The following is a 12,093-nucleotide window of genomic DNA, read 5'->3' as shown; positions in this document are numbered from 1 at the left end:
TGTTGCTTCTCTTATCACTAGCAAAGGTAACTTTAGTCACTCTGCTCAATTTCCACATATGGCCATGATCATTTTGCCAGAGGTGGTCAGAACACAGAAGCTTCCAAGGAAAAGGGCAGGTGTTCAATTGCCTCTACTCAATCTGGCTGAGCCCTAGAAATTAAGGAAGATTGAAGAGAAACATAAATGCCCACAAGAGGGGGAAGAGAAGGAATTATCCCCCCCAGATGAATTATAATATCTGTATTCCCAGGATTTTTTTAAAAAATTAATCTCAAGTTCTTCTGGAAGCCACTTTAGCAGACAAAATGTATAATCGCTTTACAATAGAAAAGCCTGCTCTGTTAATGATTTGACATATACAGTCAGAAGAAGAGAGTTCATAGTTAACTTTTTTAAAAACTTCCCTTGTTGAAATGGTTTGCTGCCTGTGGTTCAGAAATCTGGATTTTTGTTTATTAAATAGATGCATATAGATTTGTGATTGAGCATTAAATTTTCTGTCTACCAATAAAATCTAGGAATAAAGGTATTATTTATAACTCATATTCTTAAAAACATTACTTTCTGAGTTTCTATGGATTTTATAAAAGTATCCTACAAATAGATTCAAATAGGTTAGCATTATTTTACATACATTGCCAAAAGCTGGATGATGCATGAGAAAATGAGTTACAGCAGTTCTGCACATAATCTACTGCAATCTACTGCAGTGCTGTTGTCCAGTTTCCTAGTGATTATGTGATGGAATGTAATCCAGAGTTGCAGGAGGGAGTGGCTCTTTCCCAGTTTGGAATTTCTGGAAAGCAGGAAAAGGGCAAAGATGGCAACCTCCCCCCTTCCCTCAGGAGTTCACAGAATGTATCTAATAGTTATTGCAGATAGTTTGCTCTAGTGTGGCAAGAGTTTGTTAATAGCTGAACAATAATAATAGCTACTCAGAACTAACTCTACATGTCATTCTTGGTTCTTTGGGCCTGATACCTTGGGTATATACATCTCTATCTGCGTTTTTAGTTAGTTCTCTTCAATCAATTCTCTTTGCTTAAAGTAGCAGCGCAATTTTTCAGTTCTTGAGTTGTTTGGACATGTCCATGTACCTTGGTTGGCAAAAATACGGAATTTGTTTGCCGATGCTTTCTTGCCAAGGTTTTTTTCAACTTCCCACTCTAACCTGAATCCTTAGTATTTCCTGATAGCTTCCTGTCCAAATATGAATCAGGCCTGACTGAACAGAATTTATTTGATCAAGAGTAGCCAAGGTCAGGTACTTGTTCCTATCAGCCTGGATTTCTTTTATTTTGCAATATTTTTAAAATGGTTTTAAATAGCCCAATCACTTTAAATGTAATAATGAATTGAGCTGAGCAAATGTGTGTTTGAAAGCTTTGCTTTTCAAAATTAATCTGATTGAAATATCCCTCCGTAAAGGGTTAAAAAGTCCCTCCTTAAAGGGTTAAAAAAAACTGCTTTGAAATGGTTACCTCAAAAGCTGACTGTCAGCACATGGGTGTCCGTGGACAGACAACACTTTTGTTGATGCACTGTACAAACTTAGTACCAACTGTAAAATGGCTATTTGTCTTGAGATTGGGGACAGTATGCTCTAAATACTGTTCAAGGGGAACAGTAACGAATTAGATATTTCTCATCTAATTTTTTAAAAGCTACATTTTATGGGCTTTTGCCTGATCTAGCAAACCAGTTATGTTCTTAATATCCATAGGACTGAATTGTTAATTTATTAAAATTTGTTGTATAAGCAGCATTTCTTTTTTACATTCAGATTAAAATTGAGTAGAATCAGATTATGTTATAGGTAATATAGAACCTCGTTTGGAGCTGCAGAAATGAGGCTGGGAGCTGTGTGGAGGCTGTGTGCAGTCACAGGTTGCCCACCCTTGGTTTGGTATTCCAGTTCAACTCTGTTCACTGACAGAGCTGCAAAAAGAAGTTGGAAGGATACAAAGGCATTTTATGAAGTTTGTTTTCTATGATAAAATTTTACTAGTTTGCTGTAGTTGAAAACCAAACCTACATTTTCTAGTGTTGCTCTTGAAGCCAAGCCCTACACACACACACACACACACTCCATTGCCTATCTCTGTCAGTGGTTAAAGTTGCTTGAGTTAAATTCTAGAAATTGGCCTTTTTGTGGGGAGGAGGTAGATAGCTTATAGGTTTGAACAGTGCTTTTTTTCTTAAAAAAAAAGTGCTGGAACTCACACACGTCATACAACCCGCCTTGCCTATCCTACAAGGTTTACCTTTGTAGTTGAAAAAAAACACCCTTCAATTTTTAGTGTATCTAAAAGACTAGGATTTTATTCAAGATAAGTTAATACTATTAATTTTACCATGCACTGTGTGGCTTTAAATTACAAGAAGGCATTTTATTAATCTTTTGGACATTTACCATTGGCATACCCATTTAGTTTAATGAGTAGAAATGTCAGCTTTCTATGTGGAATGACATTGGCCCAATAAAACAAAATTTGGTTGCTTGTAAAAGATTGAATTAAATAAGTTGAAAAATTAAGAAAAATTTACATTTGGAGTTTAATATGAATATTGACTTGAAACAAATTAAAGTTGAAACTTTGTCAGTGAACAGATTACTTTTAATTTACCCTTTAAGTTAAACCCAATTTAATAAATAGATCTAATTAAACCTCATACTGTTGGTCTACCTTTACATCTGACCAATACATAATTAATATATATTATTAATACCTCGAAATCACAAGATTGGCTTTATTCTTATTCTTCCCCTCTGCAGTTTGAATATAAAGTATAAAAGACTAAAAAGAGATTTTTGTAGACATCCCAACCTTTGAATTACCCAAGGAACTGAAACAGCAAAGTTTCGCTGTCGGGCAATCTTGCACGCCAGCTGCCTTTCTTTCCTCTCACTTCGCCTCCTTTTAACCTCACACCCCACCTTCTGTAAGGGAAGGCAAAAGGCTCACTCACCCTCTCATGAAAGACGGCCTCCGTGTTTATGTGTCTCCAACCACCACCACCACCATCGGCTTCCACACCACATGGTCTGACCCAGCCAATCAAACCACACTCTGGCTGTGGTGCTCCAGCACCTCATGGCTCCTCCTAGAGGAGGCAGGCAGCGCCGGAGGGACCATATCGCCAGCGGGGCATTTTCAAAAACAAACCAGGATAGGAAGGTAAACAATAGGAAAAGAATGCAACTCTGGAAAATCCATCGAAAAAAGGTGCTGGAACTCCATTCCGGTGCATTCTAACAAAAAAAGCCCTGGGTTTGAAGCTAAGGAGAGGGGAGATTACTTTTTAAAGTAAATTTCTTACAATTGGTTTTTCTAATACTGTAAATTAATTTTAACAATACAAGAATATAAAATATTTCATTTTTATAGCTGTTGAATTATTTATTGATTGATTTTTCTGAAATGAATTGATTGAGGTGCTGTGAAGTATTTTTTAAAAGAAATAACTAAATTAGTTTTTGTTATTAGGGCTGTTTAAATTCTTCAAAAGAGGTGTTCACAATATATAGCTATTTTAACTGTTTTAAATGTTAAGGAAGCTGTTTTTTCCCCCAAGCTCATACAGCTAACATTTTGCCTAGCAAAGCAATTACCAATGGGGAGACAGACAGGAATAGCTTCTAAAACTGCTGTAGGAGTCAGGAAAAAGATGTAGCTATGTTAACATTTTGAGAAATGTGCTTTGTATACCTTCCCAAGTGTTTATCAGCATCTCTTTTGAAAGATTTGCATTGCCATAATTGTCATCAAAACCCAATTAAAATAAGTATTTTTTTCTTCAATATATTTCATTAATATGAAAGGCAGCATATAAATTACGTATGCCGCCCAAAGTCACTTATTGAGAGGGGCAGCTATAGAAATCAAACAGTCAAAAACAATTTTGAACAGAGATTTAGTACATAGAAATAATTTGCTGTTAACAAAAATTATACTTCCTGAGGGACAAATAAATTCTTTAATAATTAGATATTGCTGTTTTATCAACTTTTTGTATTGACTTTAGTATTCTCAAAGCCATTCCTTCTGTTTTTTTATATTCATTACTGGTTTCCTTTTACCACAATAGACACTGTATATGCAGTTAGGTAATTAGAGAGAGAAAGAGAGAGCTCTATAACAGTTTAACAAGCATTTACTATTTAATATTTTAAATGCTATTCATTGTGTGAGCATTCTAAAACTAATAATATATTATGTGTCTAGCAACTATTCAAATAAATCCCAGATTAGTTAATATTAATAGCAAATTAATAGCTTGTCTTTTACATTCAAACCAAATGAATTAAATTTTATTTCTTTTGCATCAGTACAGTATTTCTATTTTAACTAGAAGTAAAACAGGTTATTTCAGAAATTCCATATCTAAATTCTATAATATTAGAAATTAGTATATAATTTCTTATGGTACTTTTTAACATACTTCTGTTAAGTATGCATTACTTACATAATCCTTTATAGTGTTTTGCTAAAATATTTTTTACTTTTTAAGTTTTGTAACAATCTTACTTTTTTTCCTTTAGAATTTAATTCCTTCTCGACCTTCAATACAATTTCAAGGGCTTCAGGGGGTATGTATTTTTTATTAAAAAATCCTTATCTAGCTACAGTTAAAGTAGGTTATATTAAGTAATAAGCTACATCTGTTTTAAATTATTTTATGTATTGAATATGTTATGTATAAACATATATTTGAAAATATTTCCTGTTTTATAATCTTACTGTGATCAAATGATAAAGTACAGCATTTGATTTCTTCATTTATTAAATTTATATCTTAATTTTGTCAGACAGTAAACATAATGCTTCCTTCTCCCATTTACCTCCAAGAACCCTATAAAGTGGGTTCCGTTAAGAGTGTGTGGCCCACCTTAAGTTAGACTAAAACTCAGACACCTGGCTGATTTATTTATTCAACTGGTTCATGGCAATTTCTTGTACTTGTTATTTTGGCAATTTTTAATTGATTTTGAATGTAAATAGTTTGTAAGTTTGAAAATTGGGAGGCAGAATGGCATTGAAAAAATTAAAATTAGTCAAAATTCCTGTAAGTTTTGCTATGTAATTATTTCTGATAATTGCTGGATATATCATTTAATATTGGCTTTTTACTATTTACTATTTACACCGGCTTATGCTACTTCTTTAAAGTTTTTTGTTTACAATATATCAGTTGAAATATTGATCAGTTGGACTGTGGAAAAAAACTGCCTGTCATGTTTCTCATGCTATTATCCATATGAACATTTTTTATCAGCCATATTACTTATTTTTTGACAAATGTTTAAATATTTAGGAGAAAGATGTCAGGCATTAAATTAGAAACAACATGGACTCTAGTTACATATGTGACCAAATTCTTCTTGTATTTATTTTTAATATAATAATTGGCAGTTTTCTTTTTCTACACTTTTCCCTCTCTGCCTAATATGAACTCAAGTAATACTTAACATAGAACATAAACTGTGACCAAAATTACACGAGCTGCATGTAATGTTATAAAATGTTGTAAAATAATAAAAATTATAACCCATGAGTAAAATACAATAAAATGTGGCATGTAAGCATATTCATGTTAATAGGTGTCTATAAATATCAGGTGTATGCATATGACGGCTACCTGATTATTTATTTGTTGTCTGTCTCTTGGCTATCTGCATTTTCTTAATTCTTTTTGGAAATATGGAATAGAAGATTAGCTTTTTTCTATAAGGATGAGATGCTTTGAATGTTATGGCTATGATTACTAGAAGAAAATTAAATAAAAAGCAAAATAAGCACACACATACATGAAAAATCCTGTATTCATGAATTTGCTTTTAATGATATCAATAACTAAATTTCACATGTATTTTATCCTCAAAACAGATCTGAGTTATTTATTGCTTGCATGAAAAACATTCAGACCATTTTGGGAATTTTTATGTACTGGCTTTTATAGCTGTATAGTACTTTATATTAAGTTTCAAAATTGAAACAGCTGTGTTGTTTCCCAATATCATGTGGCAATTAAAGAGGACAGTTTCGTGATTTGGGGAGAGGTGCAGCTGTTTTAAAAAGTTGCAGACCACTCTTCTATTAATTTTGAAACTTCTTTAAATTACTTTCAAGGAGTTACACAGCCCTCTTGGCTTGGACTTTATAATTAGTTAGACTCATAGTGATAGTTATAATAATTGTTACCATGAGTAATAAGCCTCACTAATCAGTATTCCTATTGGATCTGTTATAGAGTGATTAATTTGTTTCAAGGATTGTGTTTAATATTACAGAAATAGCCTTTCATGCACCAGATTGGTCTGGTGGTAGCCCATTCTAGTAGTTCCTGGTTCCAAGTATGATTTTAGAAAACATTTTCTCATTATATAAAATGGTGCAGATCTTTTTTTTTTTGCTTGAACTAGGGGAAAAAACATGAAACAGACTATTATGGGGTAATGAATATAGGCTGTTTGATTGTATATGTGATCTGCTTATTTAAAATATAGTTTATTAAATTAAAGTACTTTGCACATGATGAAATTCTCATGATAATTAGATATTTATGGGGAGATGAAATTTGTCATGTTTCAAAGAAATAAGTATGAGGAAGAGTGGAATTACATACCCTTTTGACCATTGAAATTGCTTGCTCAAACTATTTCCTCAATGTTTATATGCCGTTCTTGATTTGCATACTGAGAAGTTTCAGTGAAGGTAGCCCTTAGCGGGGTCAAATATTGGCTGTTTAATTTTATAGCAGAGTAGATTGAGTCTTGTGCATGACAAGAGTCAAACATAGAACATAAGCAGAATATAAATAAGTACGCCAAAAGGGGAAAAGGTCATCCCACAGTGGTATACTAAACTATATACTGTACATTCAATACTGTAGGATCAAAACTGAATGGGACTACCCCTTATGGAGAGAAATGATACAAAGAAAACAGGCATGTAGAAAAATGTCTTTCACAGGGCTTTTTTTTGTCATAGAATACAGTGAACAACATTCCGGCACTTTTTTTTCAACGGAATTTGTGCAACTAAAAAAAGTTCAATCAGACCTTCCAACTTCTGGCAGAAAAAAAAAGATTTCACAAGAAGTTGGAAGGTCTGACTGAACTTTTCAAGTCCAACAAACTCCGTTTCCCTGCAGCAGAAGAGAAACACGCCAGAGTTGGAAAGCAGGTTAGGAAAGAAATGTTATCAGGAAGAGGGAGGAGCTGCGCCAGGAGGAGAACTGGCAGGAAACAGAGCTGCCATTTCCAGAAGGGAGATGTGGGGCAATGCAGGGCAGCAAGCAATTGCTGTTCTCTTCTCTGAATCCCTGCGCAGAGCTGCTATGTTCTCCATTCTCCATGAGACAGGTGACAAAGGACTGGTGGAGGGAGGCGGCTGGGGAGGCTTGTGCCACCCGGTCATGGCACAAGCCACGGGAGAGTTGGTGGAGGACAAGGTGGAGGCGGCTGCGCCCAGGCAGGTGATCTTTGGGGCAAAGCTTAAAGAAAGCCCCTCCAGCAGCGCACAGTGGCAGCGAAGTCATTCACCGTCACTCCCCCCTGGCTTCGAAACAGCAGAGGGGGACTGGGCCTACCCCACCCATCCCATCCACCTTAGCATGGCAGTCTGCTCAGGAGGGGAGTAAAAGGTTGCCAATCAAGGAATGGCTGGGGGGGGGCTGAGTTCCGGCATATTTTTTCTTACAAAAAAAGCACTGGTCTTTCATATAGAAAAACTAGTTAAAATAATTTATTATTTCAATGGGATATATTGTTAAAAATATATTGTTTAAAATAAAGTGAAAAATTTATCTCTTCCCCCCCCCCTTTTACATTATCTCTTGTCCAAAAGGCTACGATAGATATAACCAATGGTGGATTAATCACAATTTTCATATAAGCTAAGTACATTATTTCCCCTTTTCCCCTTCCTATCAAGTATCTTCAAGTATCTACTACCCAAATCAAAATATTGGGGGGTAGAGTTTTGGAAAATCCTTTCAAGTAGAACAAATTGTGTTTCTGGTTCTTTCTGCCCCAGATTTTTCATAAATTGCCATAGGTTTGGAATTCACCCAAAACAGACCATAATTCTTATTCTAAAGCAATACCAGTGTTAAGTAATGGGAAAGAGCAAAACGAAATCAAATATCAGGATAAGGGTGAGAAATAATAATAATAATAATAATAATAAAAGAGGAGGAGGAGATAACAAAATACAAAGACCTACAAATAGAAAGACTGTGGCAAAGGCAAGCAAGGGTAGTACCAATACTAATAGGTGCCTTGGGTGCAATACCAAAACAACTGGAGCACCACTTGAACACCAGTGGCATTGACAAATTCGCCATTAGTTTTGCAAAAGGTGGCCTTAACTAGGAACTGCTTCCATGCTGCAACGATATCTGCAATACCATCAAACATCCACATCTGCCTATCCCAGGCCTTTGGTAAGGACTCGATAGATAGACAAAAATGCCAAATCCAGTCTGAACATCTGGCCAACTGTGAGATGATCAATGATGATGATGATGATGATGATGATGATGGAGGGGACCTTGGAGGTCTTCTAGTCCATATACCATTTCAGACAAATGGTTGTGCATTCTCTTCTTAAAAACTTCCTAGTATTGGAGCATTCACAGCTTCTGGAGGTAGGTTGTTCCACTGGTTAATTGTTCTAATGGTCAGGAAATTTCTCCTTAGTTCTAGGTTGCTTCTTTCTTTGGTTAGTTTCCATCCACTGTACTTCTATCCCTACTTGTGAATTCAAGTTATTGTTTAACCAGAGTTGTACATTGATCAGTCAGTCATCAAGTGTGCAGATCATATTACTCTTATCTTTCCTATAACCAGAAGATTCAGCAATAATTTGTTTGCAAAAATTAGGCTACAAAATAATACTTGTAATTTATAGCATATTAGTTTAAAGACTTTTAGAATGTTACCTATTCAACATGTTAAATTTCAGTTCTTTATTTTTTATAAACAAGTTCACATTGCAATTTCTCTGTTCTTGTTATATGGATTGTTGGTGCTGGATTGCGCCTGTTAATATTCACTATCAAATCTGGAACCATATTGTGCTATCAATCATAATATGCAAATATGTTTAGTTTTTATTGTCATTTCAGCTATTCTTTTTTGTCTATAATAGAACAGTAAAGGGTATTATCTATAATTGCAACTAATGCTCTTCTGAGAACATTTTTTTTATGGTAACCTTTGGAAAATATAGTTACAGCAGATCATTTCTTTCTTTGTGTATGCAACGCTCCCACCCCAAACATAGATTACTCATAGCTACTTATCTTAGGATCAGCAGGAGCAGTTTCTCAGACAGGCTTTTCTCAGTATTATCTGAATATACTAAAGAAAAGAATTTTTCTTTTAGGTATATAAAGTGTGTTCTATATTATTGAGGAAAAGCCCCTCGCTATATAAATATGTATAGAAGCCAACTACATAGATTGGCAGTCATTTATTACTTGAATTCTGGTAGTTCAACAAAACTTTCAGACACTGAATGCAGTAGACTAGCTTAGGATGCAGATCAAGCTTGTGAAACACATAGGTATTGCTTACCTCAGCCTACTGCTTATCATTTGCCTTCTTTGAGACAACTGTTTCACATAGGTTTCATAAACAATGGTATCTTACACCCATTCAGTTCTTGTCAAGTAAACTATGAAGTAATATACAGGCATGTTCTTCTGTCTCAGCAATATAATTGACTGATGGCTGCCAACTTATTGGTTGATTCTTATTTTGACTAAGGGAGTGGTTTTAGATTAGAAAAAAATGTGTTGGCCTCTCTGTGGAATAATTTATGCTGAAATGAAGAGCAATACATTTGGTATTTTTAAAAAATTCAACGTGATATTCTGGATATATTTTTAAAAGATTTGGGGGAGGCATTGCTTACTGATACGTATGCACATATTTAAAAGTATGCGTTATGGAGTAGCAGCTTTGGCTTGTTTTCCCTTTATTGCTTGATATCTCCTTAAATCAAATGGAAGAATTTATCCAGAGATCTGACATAAGATATTATATGATGTTATCAGCCAACTTAATTTCTCCTATGGGTATGGGTGTCTGTATTAGGGCATAATAATGTCTGGATGAGAAGTAATAAAAGGTTCTGGCATCAGTGCCTTATATTCTCGTAATCTCTCAAATTTTTGCAATATATTACAAATAGGACTGACTTGTTATGGTATCTGATTATTATTTTTTTAGTCCATCAACAGAAGAGAAGGAAATATGCTGCAAACACATCCTTATGAAAAAGCAGGCTTTAGGACTACTGTAATATGTTTGGTATCTTCAGGGATAAGAGTCAACAAAATTGCTTGAATTATTTGTTCTAAGTTTTCTCAGTGGAAGAGGCAGCTTGCTTACAATATTTCTAAATGTAAAAATAATACTGTTAGAAGTTTTATAACCCCAAAGATAATTTGTTGAATTTAAATATTAAATGTTTGAATTAAATTCCATTTCTTTCTTGGGCTCAATGGATATGTCAATGGCAGACTAAAGTTTCATTTATTACAGGGGTGTCAAACTGCCGGCTCGCGGGCCGGACGTGTCATCAGAAAACCGTGCCCACCCCATTGTCAGCAATGGGGGAAAAGTTCCGATACGTCACGTGACGTCGCGAGTTTGACATGTCTGATTTATTATATCAGAATCCTATTAAGTCCTAATTGTAAATTAGTTGTAAATATGAAAAAGTATCTGCTTAGTTTCATTATTATAGCATTATAGATAAAGATTTGTATTTGTTTGTGTTTCAGCTTGTAAAGATTCCCAAAACTGATGTCCCAAATGAAGTCCATACCTTTGATTTCTATCTGTCAAATGTTGGCAAAGATAATCCTCAGGGAAGCTTTGACTGTGTCCAGCAAACTGTTTCAAGGTAAAGGATTTACTAATGGGAATAAAAGTGAAATTGTTTTGTTTAATTGTTGCTGGTGTCTGTAGCCTTGTTGCAATGAGCAGTCAAAAAGAATTCAACACAGCAAATACTAAGTGTAAACCCTAGTTCTAAAATTGTAGTCTTTTGAAAAATACAGTTAGGGAAATCGTCTTGTTTAGATCTCATTATGCTGTCTATGGAAAATGCCAGTTCTCCCTCTGGTCCCCCTTTGTTGTGTACATATGACAAATTATGTTGTCTACTTTGGAATTTCTTCCGTTTGTAACAGTACACACATTGCTGACATTCACAGTGAGAACTATTTTATTTCTCAGCCTTGTAGAAATGGAGCATGCATCCAGGATGAAATAATTATATGATCAAACGTGTGTGTACGTGTGTGTGTGTGTGTGTGTGTGTGTATGTTACATACATTAAATGTATACTTAAAAACATCTGGAAATTGAGAGAAAATGCTGTGGTTCTTAATTTTGATGGTATCAGACTACCTTTTTTGGAATCTAGGAATTTTTACTAAGATGAACAGAATCAGAACATTGATAATAAAAAAGATAGAAAGGAAGGAACAAATATATAAGCAAATACAACAAAATTAAAAGCTAACGCAGTAGTGTTTACATAGCTTCAAGAAAAATGTAAAAGATGTAAAATTCATATGCAGTATTTGTTTCTGAAAGATACTTTTATAGATGAAGGCATTATTTCTGTTAGATGAAACCTTTTGTAATGTACCTGAAATGTATTTAAAAAGGAAGATTCATTGCATTTTGCTCATCTTATACTTATTCCTATACCTTTCAGTACCTTTAATTCAAAGAAAGATGTACTCGACTACCTAACTTGATGCAGGAAAGCAAAGTAAAAATATAGTTATTACATTAACACTAGAGTCCAAGATTTAATATTCAAAACTGAGATTTAACTTGAATAGGAGATTTAAAGGGAACATGATTAAATCTAAACCAACTTGCGACCGGAATCAGAAAAGATTGAAATGTAGGGGTAGGATGGGATGAAAGTAAAGAATGGTAGATCTTTATATCCTGCCAGATCAGTTCAGGGATTTCACAGTAATAAATTATTGAAATATTTCTTCTGCAGCTTTTCTAACAGAAAAATAAAAGGTTGAGGAAAATATGTCCTGATAATT

The 12,093-nt window shown here is 34.4% G+C and overlaps 1 protein-coding gene across 1 annotated transcript in view; it reads left to right on the top strand.

Annotated features, from left to right (window-relative positions):
- ELL2 (elongation factor for RNA polymerase II 2) overlaps window positions 1-12,093 on the top strand; it is a 41,451-nt gene that overhangs the window by 4,630 nt on the left and 24,728 nt on the right. The window contains exons 2-3 of the mRNA XM_081320257.1: window positions 4,547-4,594; window positions 10,801-10,922. Of these exons, the coding sequence (XP_081176383.1) occupies window positions 4,547-4,594; window positions 10,801-10,922 (170 nt within the window). The remainder of the gene's footprint in view (window positions 1-4,546; window positions 4,595-10,800; window positions 10,923-12,093) is intronic.

This window comes from Vipera berus (genome assembly GCF_964194415.1).
Source record: "Vipera berus genome assembly, chromosome: 2".
In the NCBI taxonomy this organism is placed as follows: domain Eukaryota; kingdom Metazoa; phylum Chordata; class Lepidosauria; order Squamata; family Viperidae; genus Vipera; species Vipera berus.
This window is presented reverse-complemented; position numbering and strand designations above follow the sequence as displayed.